Raw genomic sequence first — 21,074 nt, 5'->3', positions numbered from 1 at the left:
GCGCCTCATTTAAGCCTCTTGGACGTGGTGTGAGGAAAAGATAGTGCGTATGTTCTGGAATCGAGTGCCTTGAAGGAGTTGAAAATAGCACCACCGGGCCATACGGGGTCGCGGTTTGTAAGTGTGTGCGGAGATTAGAACCAATGCAGCTAATACACGATCGCGAGATGTTATTACACATTTTCGGGCGAATAATTGAAGCCGGTGGAAGATGATGGGTAAATTAGTCACCGGCATAATCTCCGTCGTGATCTTCACCGGCAGCCAGAACGGGACGGCGCCAACACCGGCGTGCGTGTGAAAGAGAAATGTCTGTGCCGCAAATGGCCTCTCGGTTGATTAATCTCTGTGCGTCGATGAGCTAGAGCCGGCTTCGGATTGATTCCGTTCTGATGGACAGGTTTATCGCGCGCCCTTTCGTGGTGGTGGTGGTGCGTGCATTATTAATTAGTGTGCCGTGTGGACCTCGAGCTAGAGACAGCCGTTGGTGGTCGCAAGTTCCCACACCAGCGCGTCCTGTCGCGAGTGGCTTTTGTTCCGCATCCCGCAACACGATCGGACCTGTTTCGGTGACGAGTCGCGGTCAAATCCGCTGGCGCTCGATTCCCTGGTGTGTATCGGTGGTTCTTTGCCTTATCATGGAACCGGTTTTTTCCCCTCACCGGTTGATGCCGGTGATGGAAACGGGTTCAGTGGAGGCGGCAATTCGATCCGATTTAATGATCGCTAACGATCGCTCATCCTGCACCGGTGTGCGTTCGCAGTGTGTCGTGCCATCTCGCTCTTGCTGTGGCGTTGCCTTCTGGGGAGAATTTCATGAGAAACTCCTTCCAATGGACATGAGCTGATGGTATATTTCGACGAAATTGGAATTTTACCTTTATTGTCTCCTAATGGCTTACGGCATGCTGAGAAACGATCATAATTATATGCTATCCTTGGGCGCGCGCGAGTGCATTTTCCGGTACCTTGCCATTATGAGTATTTATTTTGCATCGCTTTATGCTGCTCGTGTCCTGCACAGGCCAACGGAGTTTGCGTAATGTTTGTCAAAGCATCGCCGCAACACTGTATTTTGTGATGTGTGCAATCATTTCCACCGTAAGGCCGGTATGGAAATGTGAAATTGAATGTTTAACCGCAGCATCGGTTGCATCCCCATTAGCGTGCATATTTACACGGATGCATTTGGTCGATCCTCGCGTTGCGTGCAGTGCAATATGACATGCGCGATGCATTTCATGCGCCGCCCAACGATGTGCTAATGGGAGGTTGAGAGAATGAGCGAGAGAGCAAATATGCCGCCTTTCTTGAAGACAAACGAATGCCTTCAGAAACGCCGCCATTGCCGCCTATTCGTCACACCCCCCTTGAGATGCACCCTGCGAGTGTGTGAGGGCGCGTACGTGCACTTCAGCCACTGCAGCCATTCGGTGCGGATCGCAGAAATCGGTCTCGCAGCAGTAAGCACGGGAAAAACGAGGCCGCCATCGAACGCCGACGCGTGCTAAATACGTGTGTGCGTCGAGGGTTACATTTTCACTGCGTCGTTCCCACCCAACACTCTTCAGCAGCGAAAGATGGGGGTTGATCAATCCCAGCACTGAGACCCGGCTTTTAATCGTTTCATTTTTTTCTCGTTGCAGCTACTAACTGTCAGCGTTTTGGGCGACCATAACGCACCCACTTCCGGCACACCGAGACGTCAGGTTCTTGTTTGAGCAGTGTTTCGGGAGTTTTGTCAGTTTTTTTTTGCCAATTTTACGACACATAAAACCTGCGTGAGTCACGGTGCGCGAGGAAAAATCGCGAAAAACGCCTGTGCGCCTGTGAAAAGTGTGTGAAAGAGTGTGGCGTGTCGCAGGAATGCGCAAGTCGGTCACAACGGCGTGAGTCGATCGACGGAGTTAGCCTCCCTCCCCTCCCCAAAAAAGGGAGCAAAACGTGGAACGGAAGGGCTTGCAGGGAAGCGACAATAAATAGAAATGCGTGTGGCTTATGGTGTGCGATCTGCTGTGGTGCTGTGTCGCGATTCGTCTGCTTTCGCTCGATCTCTGTGAGTAGAATGTGAAGTGAACCGTGGTGTGGCGTGTAAAGGAAAAGCGCAAGAAAAAAAGGAGGAAGAAAATTGCAAAGATCACTCGCTACTGTTGCGAGGTGCAGTTGTGTGAGTGTGTGCGTGCGTGTGCGTGATTCGCCTCAAGAAAAAGCGAACGAACGGAAGCGCAACGGGGCGATATCGGCGAGCAAAAAGAAAAAACAAGCTTTGACCAAAAATGACCACCAGCCTACTTTCGTTGGCCGTGCTAGGGCTTGCCCTTCTGGTTAAACCCGGACTAGCTGGCACGCGACCACAAGAGGTGCGCATCAACAAATGCTGCCGGTTAGGCGAGTTCTACAACACCAGCGAAGGGTTGTGTGTAGCGGGTGGGATCGCAAAATGGGTGCCACGCATTTTCCTACCACTAAAGGGCCAACTCTACAAGGACCTTGGCTCGGCACCACCTTTCATGAAGTTCACGGAACAGCAACAACCCGAGGTTTGCCAGCAACCGACGGTGTATCCCGTCGATCTGGTGACACTGATGGGAAATGGATCGCTTTTCCTTAACCAGAAGCACGTGCTGGTTCCGGTGCCGGAATACTGCATCGACGAACGGGTTGCGTTGGTTTGTCCTACGAAGCGTCCTTCCGAATCACCAGCAGGTTCATCTGATGGTGCAACTGAAGGCAGTCAGATGGACTCGTTGCAAGCTCCTGAGAGGACGAGCATAGTGCTACGTTGTTGTGGTTCGAACTTTGCCTACGACAAAGGCAACCGAACCTGCTCAAAGTTGCCACGTGGTCATGAGCTTTATGATTCGCGCATCGTCCATTCGCCGTACATCGAATTGAGCTACGGTTTTCCAGCCTGCAAGGAGCACGCCATCGCAGGCGCATTCGAAGAGGCACGCCTTCAGGAGCAAACTGGCTCGGTGTCGATCGATTCAGGGAAGATCTTTGCTTCAGGCGAGTACTGCCTGGAGCACGTGCGTGATGACGATCGTACGGTGTACGTCTTCACGTGCTCCGAGCACTTCCAGCCAGCGTCGGTTCCCATCGCAAAACAGGTAAGTGGCTTCCAAGGGCGTGGAGGGCGCAATCAATTTTCATTTCATCCCTCCCGAGGGGTGCGAGATTTTTCCCGTTTTTTTCTCTATCGTGGAGGGTTGGTGTCGAATTTTCCACATCATCGCCACCATCTTCGGGCAGAAACTCACCCTCGGTAGCAACCTCAAATGTTACCGAAATCGTCTCGCACTGGCCTCGCCGTTGCTATCTTTAGTGAAACGTTTTCATCAAAGTGCTCGAATCGCGTGATTGCGATTTTCCCCGGTCCAGTACGTTCGCAGCATAAAGCCCACTCGAGATGGTGGAGATTTTCACAATATTCGCAATATTGGTTTTGCGTTGTTGTTCCTATGGAGAGCAGCGACCCCCGTTGGGAAATATCGTTGATGAGAGTGCAATAACTGTGGCCGCTGGTGTGGGGGAGATTTTCCCGTCCGGAAAACTTAGCTTCCTTTTCGAGCGTACTGGAAACTTTCTGATGAAACTGCAGCCTCATTACGGTGAAAATGGAATATCCCTCAGGGAGTAGGAAAATTTGAATGATTTAAATGTTTGCACCGTGCCAAATGACGGGCTATCGTATGGAAAACATAACCCAAAAGACTGCTAGATAAGATGACTCTCGGCCAAATTCCACATCGCTCGTTAATACCATACCGTTTCCTTCCACAGGACGGCCGACTGGTGCTGTACTCCGCCGGTTTGCTCATCTCCACCATCTTCCTGGCGGCTACACTGGCCACAGGATTGCTGGTGCCATCGCAACACCACGTGCTCCATTGGCGCTGCCAAACGCACTACGTCGCCTGTCTACTTGTGGGCGATCTGCTGCTAGCCATCACTCAACTCTCCGGCAACTCCATCACCGGTCCAGCTTGTACGATGATAGGTAAGTAACGGGTAGAATCAGGGCGTGTACGTCGAGAAGGAAGGCTCAAATTATGCAATTATGCAAGGGTTCGCTCTCAGCGCTCTTCTAGCTCAGTTTTGTCGGGGTGGCAAGCGACAGGATTCCCCAGCACTCGGGTGCAATTGTCCTAAGAATGGAGGCGATTGTTTTACTATCGCTCCCATGGGACGTGTCGAGCCGGATGGGCGCGGGAGGTGCCCATTTATGAAGAAGGTTATCTATAATTAAGATCTTATTATGTGTTTTTCGCATGCTTGAAATGTTTATTGGAGCTTAGGGGTGCTTGTTTCCGCATTTGCAGTCCCTACTACGATGGCAGGGCTGGGATCGCTCGATGTGTGTTGTTGGTTTTGCAGAGCAGGCTCTTTGCGAGCGAAACCAAATGTGGATAATTTATGATTTAAAGAGGATCGCGTGCCTTTATCGCCGTTGCACCGGGAAGCGACCACGACGACAAGGATGATGATCATGGCGATGTTTATGATGATGGTAGAGTGCGGTTTTCGCTTTGGCACTGGAACGAAGGATCACGCCTCGATGCGTGTGTCCTTATCGGGGAGGTGTTTCGAAATAAATTTAGCACGGAAACAAGTGCGAATAGACCAAATGGTAGTCGTGCATTCGCAGCTCTAGTGGTCTCTCTGAGCCGACGATTCGTTTCGGGTTAGATTAATAAATGTTTCCGGGACGTGCTGCTGCCTCTCGGGACTGAACACGAGTGGAAATTCTAATGAAGAATCTGTGGCTGGTGGTTTAAGCGAGGCAAACGTGTAGGATCTTTCCGTGTTGCGATTGTAAAATGGTACAGTTTATGCTTGAAGCAGGCTACCGCCGGCGAGATGCCTTTCGGATGGTCAAATATTTAGCATGAATCCTCTCCCGGCTGGAAAGCGAGACCGCTCGGAGCGAGTTCTGTTCATAAATTATAGATCTCCGCTGATAGGATTATGCCACCAGCGCATAGGAAACGGGGCGCGCGTTTCGTTCGGGGGTGATATTTGGGAAACGAGATTTCCATTCTCTGGCGCCACCGACCCTCAAGGCAACACTCGCTCAAGGCCAGCCAGGAGTGGGGTTTTTGGAATTTGGATGGATTTATGGTGCACTTGGCCGGCTGGTCGGTTGGTGAGATTTGTTGCCATTCCTGCGATCCAATGGAGTGTGCCGGTCGTAATTCGGAGCCGGAATGATCAAGTCGGTGAAGACGTTGCTGCAAGAAAGCGCTTCGGCAAATCAAGCTAAGAGCCGTTTGGATAAAGCAGTAGGCGAATGCTTGACATTTATTGTATTGCTTCTGAGATCCTCCGGACAGATGGGAGTGGTGAAACATTCTTCGGGCAGGTCGGGTGGTTTGAACCTGCACGGTGAGTTATGAATTGAATTTAAAATATTTTCGTTTTGGATCCACGTGGCGCTGTTTATTGGCATCATCGCAAAATCAAATCGATCTCGTGTTTGTGTTTCATTTGAATGACAAAGTGGCGCATGATTCAGCTCGAAAGCAGCAGTCACCTATCGTTGAACATCCGTGCACCGATCCAGCCCTTCGATACGTTCCGATTTATTCATCCGTTGCGCTCGTCCGTAGAAGATTTATTGAACATTTTATTGCACGGTGCAGAAAGTTGGTTAGCGTCCTCTCGTCCGGTGTCTACGACGAGTCAGTTCGTAACAGGACGTTGAGCTTGTTCGACCCTATGGATGTGCTGTAGCATAAATTGAACAGCATAGCGGAGAATTCACCCTCACCGGGTATGCTGAAGTTAGTTAGTAAAGTTTGTAAATTCAAGCATTCGAGGGGAAAACCGTCGTCTCTTTTTCACTCCCTAAATGTTGTTGTTAGTGATTGTACTCTCCTACCCCTGGACCTTTGCTTCACCCTGCCGGATATGATGTCAGAGATACATTCCTTGTCTTGCGGTGCCTTCGAAACGATAACGATGCCTTTCCGCTGCAGTCCGAATTTCAATTTCCAATTCCTGGACCCCGACTGTAGGCACACCAATCTGAAGGAAATCTCATCTCACCCGGGTTGGCTCTGGCGCATCGGGTTCCGGTGAGCCGCCCGTCCGGTCGTACTGATGTAATCTAAATCACTGCAATCATTTTACTGGATCATCTTCACGATCCAGCGTAGCCCCCCCAAACCAGGATGTCGTAAAACGGAGGAAAAAGGCTCGAGTTTTCCACTTTCAATTTACCATCGCAAAGAGAACGGTCGGGTTTTCGTTTGCTGATTCGCCGTTTCCTTCGAAGGGGTACAAAAAATGGGGAGTTACTTTGTCCGGTTGCAGGCTACTCTCGGGCTCGGTCAGGATTAGGCATCATTGCTTAGCCCATTCCATGGAAGTCGGTTGAAAGAGTTTGCTGTTATTTCTAGCACCGAAGGAGCATGGGGCGCATCATAAATTGAAATCTAGGATTTATGCCATGGAGCTGCGTTGGATTTGTGAGCAAGAGTCAGCCAATGGGAACGAGTTGATTACGGAACGGATATTACGGGGCGAATTGGGTGAGCTGCACCACGTCGTCCTTGTGGAATAAAACAGCGAGTACGCAAAGTGGGATACGGGATTTAAACGTGTTCGGTGTGTTAAGTGCCTTCATCACCATTGAGATGATAGATGTCCTCATAGATGAGGACCGTGCATCGACCGAGCCACCGACATGTGTGAGCAATTAATTATTCGAACAAACGTGAACGAATCCTCTTCAGGCAGACACCTTCGAGACCATCGTCCATGCGGGCCAAAATTAATCTCCCGTGTTTACGTTCGAAAAATCGCAGCGCATCCCCTCGCATTCGAATCCGTTTCAGGGGGTGTTTCCGGGCCTAAGTGAAATTAATTTCCCGGGATGTCCGCCGATTAGTCGTGTGTAGCGCCAGTGGTGGGAGGTTAAAACCATTGTCTGTGAGGGAAAAATGGCGTTCGAGGGGTGTCAGTTATTAGAGGGTCAGCCATTATACATATATTCATTATTGCGGTAATTCTCCCGGGGGCTATCTCTCATGTCGCGTCGATTTAATGTAGCAAACAGAAGTATTAATTTTATTGTTTGGAAATTGTCGGTTAGAATTTTTTTGCAATCAGAGGCACAACATCTCTTAAAGCTCGCAGTTACTTGCTTCCTTTTTGGTCTCTCGCAACACAGAGGCACAAGGACACTCCGCTGGAGTTTGAGTCCTGCAGTCCTGCAGATTGGGTTTCATTGCCAGATCCACTGAATTTGCAGACTAATCGATTGCTATGAAGCAAAGGAATCATGCACCCTCATATTTATCACGAAATTATGAGCCTCCCGAATGTAGAAGTTCTAACGTCTGTCCACTTCCGGGTATTGATATATTTTATTACAACACACCCTTCAGGTGCTTACGTGGTGCTTTGTTAATTTCCTAATTCAATATTGTACTGAGCAGAGGCCTGCAGCTAACCTCCAGGACACCTAATACTGCAACACATCCATCCATACTGCCCTTACTGGCCATATCGCGTTCGAATCTCGCTTGCCATTAACAGCACGTGTCATCGCCTGCAACCTAGGGAACCAACGTGGCTCCCGCTTTTGTTATTGGCGAAATTGCTTGTTTGCTTTGCCATCAAACGTCGAAGGTACGAGACGGGAGGCCCTTCATAAAACCCTTCGAATCCGTCGGCTTTCCGCTCCGGCTGTACGTCTTCGGATAAATGTCGGTTGCGTTTCGCACGGCCGTCGCGCTACGGAAGATGGAAAGGCTTCCGTTTCCGCCAAAGGTCCGGCATTGTGGATGGCTCTGCAGTCCCTAAGTTAATCGCTCCACCATTGGCCAGCCTTCAGGGCAACCCAGGAGCGTAACAGCATCGTCTTCGCTGGTTAGAGAGATGAAACCGCAACCGTTGGTCACTGATAACAATAAACCACCGAGACCGAGGGCGAGTAATAATAGTAGCAATCAAACTTCGGTATAATTACCGAAAGTTGTCGTATCCAGCGCCAATGGTTCGCCTGCACCCGGCAGGATCCTCGGGCGAGATAAGGGACGAATTATTATGGTACTCGATGTCGCCCGGGCGCCAAGATGCCAGAGGACTCGTTCATGCTTTACACGCGCTGTGCCTTATTCTTCCGTCTCGACGGACGGTTTCGAAAGGGCTTTGCGGTTTACGCGCCCAGCAAGGACACGCCGGGAGCGGAAAACCCGCAAAACCGCATCCTGCGGTAAAATCTGGCAATGATGGACGACAATGAGATGTGTCCTCCGCATCGAGGGCTAATGCTTCCGCTTGGCATCCTGCGAGAGGTGTAGTTATTTGTTTGCCCCTTCAGAAGCCAGACTTCGTCCTTCGTCCTGGAGCGATTTCGAAAGGGCCGATCGGAAGACTAATCGCTTACTCCCGCGACTAGCCTGTGCCTGGACGGCGAGACATAAATAACGTATTATTACGCCGGCTTTTGGGCTGCCAATGGGCAGGAAATGCATACACGCAGTAGAATGCCCCCGCTGGAGCAGCGAAATCGAAAAATCCCCCGATAAATAAATTGATTTCAGCCGTGTTTTTTTAAGCGTCCCTATGCTCGGTGTATTTGCGCTCTCGAGTGCGCTTTCACCCAAGCCACCATGCATCGTGCTATCAGTTCCGGGGAAGGTTTTTCCTTTCCATTCGAGCAGTGGAAAGGCGTGACCGCAAAATAGGCACACCGGCTATTTGTCCGGTGGAGCAGAAAAGAAGCTGCGGCCCTTTTTCCGGGTTGACTGTTGGCCGTTTACCGGGATGGCCAGACTAGATGGATTAATGGCAATCCGGCAGGGTGGAGAGGGCAAAAAATAGAAAAGGTTAGTCAGGTCTGCTTTTGACGGCTTTTTGGCGCACCCGGTGAGGTTGGCAAAATCGGAAATTTGGCTGCCTGGGTGGGAGGAAATTGAAAATTGCGCTACCGAAGGGAAACCCCGAACCAGCAGCGAGGCGCTGTTGTGGCCAATCGGGGTGCGGCAATACTGAGGTAGCTTTGGGGGAATGGGATTTTTTAATGGAAATGTAGAACCCATCAACTCCGACCTTTCGGGCTACCGTGTTTCCACGTGGCAGAAGGACTACGGTGAGCCCTTTTGCCTCGAGATTACCAGAACTGATGAAGTAACGGATGGTTTACATCGATGGAATCCTGTTCCTTACCAGATTGCGTACCGAGCCGGTAAAAGTAGAGGATAAAAAAATGCAAATATGTTTTATTTTTCTCGTTTATGTGTCGTGCAAAAAAAAAAACACATAACAAGAAAGAACAGAAATACAAATCACCCCTAGGGCGAGTGGAAAAGCTCCGTTTCGCCAGGGGGTTTTATGTGAAAAATATTCATAGGCAGTGATTTTCTTTTGATAATCATAATCTGTTGCTCGCTTTCGGGTGCTGTCAAATGCAGGGCACCCCCGTGGTTTCATTTTTCCCATTGGAGAGTTGAAAACGAATCTGTCAGAAATGCTGTTACTTTTCGGGCTCGCGTAATTGAGCATCGGATGTTATTTCCCTCCCCGAGGATGTTTTTTCTGGCTTTTGTTTTTGGACGCGCAAAATCCAACAAATGTCTCCACCGTGCATCTGTTGCAGTGCGAAAAGAAGGAAAACTCATCGTTCTTCCGTTGCCTTGTTATGTAAAGAAGAAATGAATTATCACGCATTTTCAGACACACCGTCTTTCAGAGGAGCCGAGTGACCTAATGAAGTTCGCCGTCTGTTTATTTTTCTCCACAAACGTGCGCTCTCATGGGACACTCATCATAAAGAAATGAAAAGTCACCATCCAATCATTAGCCACAGCCGCAGCAGGCCTTTAGCGTCCGTTTCGATTACCTTTACGTTCGCGTAGCGCACGTTCAAGGGAAGTTCAGTTTAATTACATCCTAGATGGTTGTTTCGTGGGGTTTTGATTTGATTTTTTGGGCGTTGGAGTTGCGTGAGTTTTGAAAAATATATAAATGTTCCAAACGAGTATCATTTTTAATATGTTTGGTAGCGTTTTTGCTTCGCCTTTGCTCCGAGTAGGGGACGTTCTTCATTAGATACGCAACTCCCCGGACCATTTGTCAAGCGGCATGGCAGATTCGGGTCCGTTCCGCTCGTGTGGGTGTGTAGGTGTCTTAGTCCTGGCGTCGCTGGAATGCACCCGCCGTCGGTGAGTTGCAATTTAAATTTAAAATTAAACGCAAATCTGCCGGAACTGTCCCTCAATCGCAGCGTGGTTCGCGATCGGGTGGAAGGGAGTGTATTCTTTCCCTGCGATTCCTTGCTCGGTTGCGTCACGATTGAGTTGCGATGCCGCCACCAAGGGTGACCCGAGATCGAGGGATTTGGTTTAATTTTACGCTTTGGCGCTGACCGAGAATCGTCGCTGGAGGAAAAACCCGATGGGGGTAATCATAATTTGTGCAGCTATGCCAATTGCTCACCGTGTCGTTGGGAGAGAGAGAGCATGCTCGAGTAAGGGCACGAATTAGGAGGAGGTGGCTTTTGGGGTGGAAAGTCATCACGATGGAGCTCTCCAACTGGTGTCAGGATGCAAGAGTATCGTCTTTCAAACAAATCGACGACCAATCCTTCCCATTCTCTTGCTTTGTTCGAGCGTAGGAGGGTGGGTTCCCGCAAGCAACCCCTCGATTCGTAATGGGTGTTGATTTATGAGGAATCTGGCAAACGGCAAACGCAACCCGGAAAGCGACTCTCTCGGCAAGTCGATTGTAATTTGGAAAATTTATGATCCATGATCGCGGGCAGGGGAACGGGCAGAAATGCCAAAGATTTGCTTACGCGAATGCCACGAAGCAAAAGGGCCCGAGCTGAGGGTGGTTTTTTGATGGTGGGACCACGACAGCATGACATGGGGGGTTTTCCACAAGGCTCACCTCCTCGTAATGATGGGTGTTGCAATTTTGCGGAGGTTTTCCTTCGAGCAAATGCTACATCAAAGCCTTCACAACGATGCGTGTCATGAAGGGTCTGCGTTGGCTACGTAATGAAGGGCTACGATTTGTTTCTTCCTCGTAATCGTGACGGGTGTTTCCCGCCTTTCGGCGTTCCCTTCCGGGTGTTTTTCTCGTGTGTGTGTGTGATTGGTTGATAGTTTCCCTCGGGTTGTCGCGTACGTTATTTGAAGGAAATTGTAATTCATACCGTGCTACGCGTGAGCCGGCTCGAGCTAGGGAGGAAACGAACATTTTAAACTCATTTCAAACCAGTCACGAATGCGGATTGAGCGTTATTAAATTTTCTTCCATCGGGAATGCAATAAAGCAAGAAAGCTAGCTACCATGGTTTCCATGCGTGAATGCCACATGAACTAAACAAAGTGCATCAGGCGATCCTCCGTGTAAGTGCATTTAGGGGTGTGGCTTGGAAACAGACGCCCACACGCAGTGGCCAGTAAATTGCAATTAGCAAAAGCGATCTTTTCACACCCAACTTGCCCCCGTTTTCCCCCTTCACCATTGCGCACCATTTGCGTTTGCTCAGTGGAAGATGATGAGCGTTTCTTGCCGAAGGCGCACTCGGATACGGGCTTTATGCAACGACTGACCAGCCTTGACCAGCCCAGATCGCCACCCGCTTTGGGGAGGTGAGTGTCATTGTTCCCATTTCCTCGATTGGTGTCAATATTGACTGTGACACCTCTGTGCGAGACATGGCCCGCCTAACCTCCGTTGATTAGAGAGCTTGGTTCGCAATGGTCGGCTGTGGAGCATTATTTCGATCGCGTTTTCACAAAACATATGACGACACCCGATGCACCACGGTGCATTCGGCAAACATCGTCGTACACAGGCAAGACTGGACCACCAACACAAACCGGGGAAAAAGGTCCCGATGGTTGGGTTTCGTTTGGTCGTGCACTAATGTTAATTGATTTCTGTCTGGTTTGCACAAACTTTTCGCGCCCAAACCCCACCTTCGTGTGGATGCATTTTCACGTATCCACGGCTCATTGTCCTGCCTGTGGGGGGAGTAGGTTTACGGCACCTCTTCTCGGTGTCGCGCCTGTAATGATGTCGTTGTAATCGCAATCAACACTAATGAGAGTACATGCGCTTGTAGCACCGGTCCAGACAAGGCTAGTTCGTCGTGTTTGAGTCCTGCGGAGGTATCGAATTAATTTCACTTAAACCATAGGGTCCGATGCGCGACGGTTGTGGACTAATTTTTGCACCGATTTTCCGCCGGCAATTGCTACTGAAACGCATTCTGCAATCATCGTGCAATGAATGTGCACCCTTTCGTGCACCGGAAGCGTTGCTGGGGACGTCGTCCTGCCGAGTGGAGGTGACTAAAATAATCACCTCCATCGTATCCGGAGCGAAATGTTGAGCTGCTCGGCATATTGGCATTCTTCACGGTTCTCGCTCCACTCGCATGTGGGGCTTAAGCTGTGTGAGGAATGTTTCGTTTGCAATATTCGTCCAGCGTTGGTGGTTCGCTTTTTTTTTCTGCGTGCCGTGGGTGGATTGTGCATCGTTATCGAGCACAAGCAAGGTGTGAGACATTAATTATTGGTCACCATCGACCGCGTCGCTGCGTTTCCGGCCCCGAAAGCGTGGTGGAAACATTTAGGAAAACCCATATGCTGCCTATCGACCATCGCGCGTTTGGGTGTGGTCGTGGTACGGTTTATTAATAGCAGCACCTTTCGTCGGTGCGAGTTCGGTGGTTGGGCCCGTATGCTGTCGTCGTTTGGGAATGTTGTGCCGAAAATTGTTTCCGCTTGAACACGTTGCACGGGGTTGGGGAGCAAATGCATTTTATGCGAGTGATGGATGTTCAATAAATGCTTTGCTACGCTGGGATGTGATGAGACAAAATAATTGGTGAAATTGTTGTTGAAACATTTTCGCGCAGTTCTATGCGCTGGTGGGTAAATTTTTTTTGTTCTATGGGTTTCCCTTCAACACCAAGTCTCATACGAATCGGTTGAGTGTCGCTTGTTGGTTGCATTTCCACAGTTTTCCACCATCCACCACGAATGCAATTGCAGTCTGAGCTGCACGCAAAAGTGCACTTCAGCCGGTGAATGCGTTCTGTCGGTTTGGTAAATAGAAATGCGCGTTTCGGTGAAAAAGAAGGTGCCATTTCTAAGGGTGCGGCTTCGAGTGGGAAAATTACCGACCTGTGCTCCCATTGCGCGGCACTTAGAGGACTGACAAGTGGCTTGGTTTGGGTGCCACCGCCGGTAATGGGTGTTCGTTTTTTTTTTGTTTTACATTGTTGAGCTTCTTGTGTGTGCGGTGTGTGCGTTTTTTGTTGCTCCCTCTACTCGTGGAGGGTGCATTCGGCTTTCGAATGGGTATTGCTGGTTGTGCATATGTTGTTCCTCGCTTCGCCACGACATGCTCTCGATTTTCGACACACTTAGGGCACAAATGCCGCCAGATCGACGGGATCGATGGGGTGGAGGTTAAACAATCGTTTTAGGCAATTTCCCAAATCACCTTTGCGAAGGGTGCAGTTGCTTTAGGCACACCTCGTAGACCACTGAGCGCACCTTTGTGCTGTTAAATTGAGTGTGGCAAAAATGAAATGCAATCGTGCATTGTTCTCTATCGGGTGAGCGTTTGTTTTTGCACGTTTTCTTTTTGTGTGTGGGGTTTTATTTTTGTTCCGCCTTGCAGCGACAAGGTGAAAGGAAACATTTCAGTTTCAAATGCACTAATACCGCGTGAATGGAATGTACGAAAAAATGTTATTTTTGCCAGCAACATGGTGCCCTAAAGTATGGCTTATTTAGGCTCGATTTACATCGCCAGGCCATTCAGATGAAGTGTACGGTTTTGAACGTAAAAAAAGAGTTCAAACCGCGATTGTGATTTTGCTTTTAAAAATAAGGCCCCTTCGCAACGCAACAACGCACTCGCAGTGTTTATAGCGGGAAGGTAGCGTTTTATTTTTACGAAATCATAAACGTAGCATAAACAATCATGCACAGACCTCATCCTGGTCTGATGCTGCGCGTCGCAATAAAATCGGCCAGCAGCCTGTCTGACGTCACACCGCAGGAGTCGCAGTCTGGTGTGGTTGGAATCGTGCCCTTTTTTTACGTTCACGACGAGCAGGCCCACCGCTGGTTGGGTTCGTAACATCCCTTTCTGTGGCTAGAACCGAGCGTGTGCACGTGCGATGAGGTGAATTTAGTACGAGTGTTTTTTTTGGCCTGTGTTTTCATTTGGCAGCCATTTAGCTTCGTTAGCCACCGGTTCGCGGGTTCGATGGGTGCTTTATAAATTTATTGAACCATCGGGATATATTTCAGCACTGGCGCTTTTCGGCGTGCTTGCGTTCATTGTGGTTTTATTTTTCGCGCATATCCACCCGTTGACCCGTTTTCCGTGCAGTATGCTACGCCGGTTGTATTTTTGCCCATTTCTATGGTTGAGCTATTTCACTGCTTTTTTTGTGATGCCCAAACGCAATCCCTGGTTTGCAACAGCTATGCTTCTTGTGCACCGTTGGCGGCGGATTTCGCGTCATACTTCAGTTGAGTAATCGGAATTTTGATTAAATATTAAACCGCTGTGTGAGAAAAAAAGCAGATTTCGCGCGTGGCGTTGGTTTTGTATTATGTTTTCAGGTTGCCCGGGAACTGTGGGGTTCGGATGCTGGGTTTGGTTTATGCTACTTTTTCTCCCATACAATCTCCGGCTGACGCGCAGCATAAACACTCATTAACTATTGAATGACGGAGTAGTGGCAGCGGACTCTGGATGGTCGACACGACGCGGTGTTTGGGTACGTTCGGGTTGGCTTGAAGAGTGGAAAAAAAATGGTAAACACACATTTTGCATCAAACCTGCTGCAAACACTCTGGACATTGGGATGGTGCGTTTTTTTTTCGCCATCATCACGCGGTGAGTATTTTATGTCATGCTCCAGGAGCGACACGACACGGGGGATTTTTTGACCACATCAAACGGACTGAGGCTCCGGGTGGTTTTGTAAAATATTGTGCATTATGCGTTTGGGTTGCGCGAAAACACACACACACACCCATAGAGCAAACAACAACCGCTGGCGGTGTGCTAGAAGGAGTAAATTTATGATTTTAATTAACGGCCATGGGAGCCTTTTTTCTTTGCCCACATTAATAATTTTGTTTGATGTTTGGCTAAGCAAACTTAGCGAACGCGTCTCGCAAGTCGCTGTTGTTGCCGTTGTTACTACCGTTGGTGGGTGTATTGTGGGTTTCGAGAGCGGGTTTTTGAACATTCCAGCGATAAGCCAACGCGACGTGCCATCGGAGGGATGATGTTCGATAATGAACAAAGCGCTTAATGAACCGTGAACCGTCAGTATGGTGCTTGTATTTCGTGCACGGGAATAATTATCCTTTTGTAAAACGGGAAAGCGGCTCCGGTTCAGGAAATGATTTTTCCACACATAATCATCTCTCCCCCGTGCCACGGGATGTGGGCTATGGGATGGAAATATTCGACGCATTTTCACCACCGACGCGCGGCGTTTTAGCACGGTTCGGAACAAAAAACGATGGCGGCCCGGGTCCGGGAAAGCATTTCATGGGGGATGGGAAATGGACCAAGTTTCCACAAGTGTCGGTCGGAAAATTTAACCCGGAAAAAGCCCATTATCGCCAATGATTCAAAGCGGCGCATAATTAACGAATTCTGCTGCCATGACGAAACAAACGCCAATGTGTTTCTCGTCCGCTAGTTGGTTTCTTTTTTTTCTCACACCCCACCGGTGGTGGGGCTTTTCCGCAAAAATCCTCAAACATTCCGCACCCGTTCATTTATTTATTATAGCAAATTGGTTTCGATCGCGCCCACGGCCACGCCGGTACGGTTTGGTGCATGTTTTTCGCGCATTTTCTCGCCCCACTTTCGATCGGTTCTGTGGTGCACTCGCGCGCGCGCCTGTGTGGAAAGCGAACGAAAGGCTGATTGCGATTTTCCAATAAGCACTCCACGCAAAACCGAAATCCCATTCGCGATGGGCTCTCAACCGCGAAATAACTGTACTGTGGGTGGTTTTTCAGCTCAAAATGCAGCGCACTTTGCAGAATCCTAATTGCCACACGGAGCAACTAATTCGAGCGCTTATCCAAATTTCGGACTCATCAATCCTATCTCGTTGGGTGAGGTGCTTTCTTGCGCTAATTTTCCGACCGCTCGCGTGTCGGGCTGTTGAATGAAACCTTAAACAATGAGGCCGAAGGTTGAGTGATGGTGAGTTGGCTTGCTGAAATGGACACCAGAAGCAGTGCCACGAATGAAGCGGTCCCAAAACCAACCCAAAAGCCAGCACGGCTCTCGTACAGCACATGAACGATGGCGATGGCGTTTGCACATATTATACGCTACAGAACGGCGGTGCATAAAACCTGCCGACCGAAACGGCGAACTTGCCTTACTCGGAACCAGACGCTGACCGCAGGAGGGCAACCCGTCCAACGATCCGTTAGCCGGTGACTCGCGGTTTCGGGTGACTCATTATGCGTTTCCGTTACGTGAAGCCCTCGACAAAGGGGGGCTCATGTCCGGTTGCGATCAAGAAAGCAGTCATCATATGGTCGAAGCTCTTTGCAGGCGCGCGTGGTCCGTTTGCCCGTCAGTCATTTGTTCCGTTTCGATTCGCTTTCGTTCGCTTGCGGAAAAATTATGCATTTGAGCGCGGCGTTATTCGGCGTGCGGCCGCGCTTGACTGGGGGTTTTTACGAACCGGATCTACTCGGCCGAGTTTTGGGGCACCCGGTACAACAGGGGAAAAACAACAAAAAGGGGTAGAAAAGCATTACAGACCGCGAAATTATATGGCCAGCTCTCTTACTCGTTTTTCGGTTGCTTTATTTTATTGGCGCACTTGGCGGTGGTTTGTTTTCGCGCTCGGCATGGTTTATGAGCGACTGTTTCTTCGCCACTGGTTTTGCCGTTTGCTTGTGTGCAATTTATTTTCCACTCGCTTGCGAACCCTAGCGCCGGATCGCTTTAGCGTGGGGATCAAGTTATGGACCTTCGCGTGGCGTTTGTTTTTTTCTCCTTCCTGTTGGATTTTCCCCTAGCGTGGAGGAGATTATCCGTTGCATTCTAATTTGATCCAACGGGCCTTGGCCGTTGGGAGAGTTGAAATTATATTTCATGGGGTTTTCATCAAATAAAGTAAACAGTCTAAAATTATATGCTTACAAGAGTGAAGCATTTATGATCGAGAGAGGGCGTTCGGATGGGAAGTGTCTGTTTGTAGCGTTTTTTTTTTGCTAAACCTCACGATGTACCGAACCTCCCCAGAAGAGATGCCATATTAACCTCGTGATCCCTCACGCCAGAGGGTAGAAATTTAGGTTTTGTTGGCTTGAGCTCGGGCATATTTGCTTGCACGGCCGCTAATTATGCTGCCACGGTGGTGCTATGCAACGGCGAGGGCTAAATTTGCAAACATTCGACCGAAACATGCCTCCCGTGAGAGGTTCAGCTCGTCTAGACAGACAGACGGACCAGTGTGGACCATGGGATGAGAAGGAAAAAAAAAGAGATGATAAAATGAAACGAGGGAAAGCAGCGCTCGCTCCTGTATGATTATATTGCGGCCCGAAATAGGAGCAAATAAATTAGGAGGCGTCTCTCAGTGGGTTGGGTTTTTAGGGCCTTGTGTTATTTTTTCTTTACGACAGGCTCAGGGTCGCTTTGGGACTATTTCTGGATGAGGTTAGATCAACTTGTGGTGTGGATCAACTCAAGCTGGCCAAATTGATCGAGAGTTGCGAAAACGGTCACAACATATAGGTTTCTGCCATTTTTGGGTGCAGTTAATGAGCGTTCCATAAGCGGTGTTGGTGTTGTTGGGTTGATTGGGTATGTGGCGATTAACTTTCCTTCTTTAAAAAATGCGCCCGGTGTGGTTTCTTCCCATGCGGGATGCGATCGATCGGAGGCTACCTCATTAGCAATTTTCTAACCGCTAGCTCCTGTTCCCTTTCGCTCGACGGGCATAACTTAAGATGCATTTCACAAGGGAAGGCACAACCACTGCTATCGGCCGTGCGGGAATTTATGTGTGGAATTTATCGACGACGAATTAAGATTCAGTTCCCGTCCCGTTTCGCGTACGCGCTGCGTCAAATTAGATTATCATCGGGCGCGTGGTATCAGTGCATGAAATGGTTCCGTTGTTCACGCCACCGCCTGCGCGTTATCTTTCGAGCGTGAATAGCATCCGAACGGTTTTATGCTAATTTATGCTGGTATCGAATTACGCGCGCGCCTGCCGGTTGATCTGGGGAAAGGGAAGCTTTATTCGAGCCGCATTCGCGTGCTTTGCCGCGCAGGGGGTGCGATGCGTTTTTCCAAGCGTTCCCTGAGTGCAATAAGTCAATAAAATTTCCTCCGGTTTTCTCATCCACGATACGGGGAATAGCACCCAAGCCTCTTATCGTGGACGGGAATCTGCTGGTAGCGCCGTACCGCGTAACCGGAAATTCGCATTCGCTTGTTTGGAAGCCACTTCTAATCCGCTTTTGGTGCGAATACACGAACAAACGGGTGGTTGCCAAACATAGCCAGTCTGCAGCGAAGAGGCCCCCCGAAAAAGCACCATCCGTGTGTGTGTGTGTGTTGATGGTAAACGTGAAAGAGGAGGATAAATTTTGGGTTGAGCAAAAACTGAAGAAGCCCACCGTTGGAGATCACACAAAGCCGTTCGATCGTGGCGCAACATAATCGACGACACTTGGGCACACGGTGGCACGAAAGTTCGCTTTTATTTATCTTTCCTTCATGCACCGATACCTTCCCGCGTATCGCTTCGATGGGCACGACCCACGCGAACTGCCACGACATCTCGCGCGCGCGCCTGCTCGTTCGTGTGTTCTTTATTCATTCGCCAAGGGCAGAATTCCCTTCCTGATGCAGGACAGTGAGGCTGGCGTGTGTGTTGTTCCGTCGTGCGAAACTTTATCGCCCGAGACAGCTCGCAAAATGTCTCGTGGGGAAGGTAGACAAAAGGACCGGGAAAGCCCTTCCAAAGTACGACGGCATGAAAAATCGACGTTCCCTACCCAGCCTGGCTGGGGCGGATTTTGTGCTTTTCTGCATTATTTCCTTTTGTGTTCGGCGTTCACCTGTTCTTTGGGGGAGAGCGCTCGGTAAACCGGTCTGATTGGGAAGGGATGATCATGTGTGCAACCCTGCAACACGTCCCTTCGAAGCTGGGGACAAGAAAAGGGGACTTGATTTTCGGTCTCCATGCGTTTGCTTGCGAGAGAAGGCACCTGGACAGTGGAGAGTGGTAATGGATGGAAAAACATTGCTCCGTCCTCTGATGCTGTACAGGTGCTTGGACCGTGTTCTGGAGAGTCCGTTCGTCGTTAACCAAACGCTGGACCAGCGGGAGAAAGCTCAATTACAGTTGATAGCAAAGAAATGGGTTCTTCGGGCTTGCTTTTCTTGTTTTGCGAAATATGATTAATGGTTGGCATTGAGCGAAAATCGAGGCCTTTGTGTTAACTTTCCCCTTTCTCGGTGGTGCCACACATGCACAAACTCAACCACGTGCTCATCCGTCGACGTGAGATAATCGGCTAGATTTGTCCGCAACACTGTAATTGCTCTATTTGGAGTTCAATAGTTACGCGTTCTTTCACGTTCTGACTTCCGTTCGTATGCCGGTCGTTAGTTTGCGTTGCAACTCGTCGTTGCAATCCGGAATGGCGATGCCCACCACCTAGCCCTAGTCTAGCCTAGCAGCCACACCTTGTTCTGCGGGACAAACGACAAACGGGAACTTTCATCCCATCGGCTACGAAGCCGGACGGAGAAGTGGTCGTGAAAAGTTGTTGTTCGGTGCGTCCGAGTGCTTCGGTTCGTGTAGCTGCAGTTTTCCCAAACTCCCCTCCCACCGCCCATTCAAACGAGGGATGATAACAACCACTTCCTGTCCTCCATTTTCGGTGTGGTGAAAGGGCGACCGATGGCTTTGTTTCTGTCCGGCAGGAAGATCGGAAACTACTTTCCGAGCCGGGAGTTGGTCCTCGTTTCGGAAAAGGTACGCGACACGTTCCGCTGCTTTTCCGTTCGCCATTTTCGCCGTGCCTTACTATGAAAATGGGAAAACCATTCCACCTTTAGAGTCTGCCGCTCCCGTCGAACAAAGCGCAGATAAGGAACACGAAAACTCGAACCGAATCCGGTTCGGTTTGGTGCGGGCTTTCGATTCCGGGAACGCAAATCGGAAAACGTGGGAAACGCAATTCGTTATCGAGAGGTGGGAAAATCGAATGAAATTTTTATTTCACCGCCGCTCCCAAGAATGGAGGGCCGGTCGCGATAACCGAGCTTCCTGGCTTAATCTACATTATAGTCGCATTATTGGACGTCGTCGACGTCGACCGGAAGTGGTGTTGTTTTTTCAGCCCTTTCAGCAACAACGTGCTCCAATTCGGCGACGACAGTCTCGGATTTGGCTTCTATTATGCAGGAAAATGGCCCCAAGCTCGCCGGTTACCGGTTGTGCCGAAATGGAAAATAAGCTTTCCCGTGAATTCGGTTCGCCCGCCAGGTTTTGCATTTGGGGAAAAAATGTTGCAGGTTGCAGGTTGTGCATTTGGGTGGAAAATGGAAAAGTGAATGGAACGCGTTGGAGGAGAGATGCACCGCGAAGCTTCTGCACCCGAGCGTCCGGATGTCGTTATCGAAGCGATAGAAAATTGCGTTTTTCATCGCAAGCTTCGCGTTCGCCATGCCGCGCTCCAAAAAGTCATTTTCCAATTCGCGGATGATCAAAGCGGGAAAGTTTTTGCGTTGTGTATCCTTCCGATGCGGGAGCATTTGCAATGGGGTCATGGGGCTACCGAAAGGAGTGAGAAAGAGAGAGAGAGCGAGTGTATTTTTCCAACGGCAGTAAAGTGACAATATTTTAGCAAATGTCTGTCAAAGCGATGCGACAGCTGGCCGGAAGCGACGTCGAGTGAACATCAAGCTCATCCCATGGCTGTCAGTTGGTCCTGGGAGCGTTTTCATGGGATTTTTTTGCATGTGGCTTCTGTTCCGCCGCCAGACCGGAACTGATGCCGAGACCAATTCATGTA

The 21,074-nt window shown here is 49.6% G+C and overlaps 1 protein-coding gene across 1 annotated transcript in view; it reads left to right on the top strand.

Moving 5' to 3' along the window:
• LOC128722967 (probable G-protein coupled receptor Mth-like 1) overlaps positions 1 to 21,074 on the top strand; it is a 132,513-nt gene that overhangs the window by 710 nt on the left and 110,729 nt on the right. Inside the window, exons 2-3 of the mRNA XM_053816664.1 lie at positions 1,647 to 3,110; positions 3,784 to 4,000. Of these exons, the coding sequence (XP_053672639.1) occupies positions 2,277 to 3,110; positions 3,784 to 4,000 (1,051 nt within the window). The 5' untranslated portion in view covers positions 1,647 to 2,276. The remainder of the gene's footprint in view (positions 1 to 1,646; positions 3,111 to 3,783; positions 4,001 to 21,074) is intronic.

The sequence above is a fragment of the Anopheles nili genome, chromosome 3 (genome assembly GCF_943737925.1).
Source record: "Anopheles nili chromosome 3, idAnoNiliSN_F5_01, whole genome shotgun sequence".
Classification (NCBI taxonomy): Eukaryota; Metazoa; Arthropoda; class Insecta; order Diptera; family Culicidae; genus Anopheles; species Anopheles nili.
The sequence above is the reverse complement of the archived record's forward strand: the minus strand, read 5'-3'. Positions and strand labels throughout refer to the sequence as shown.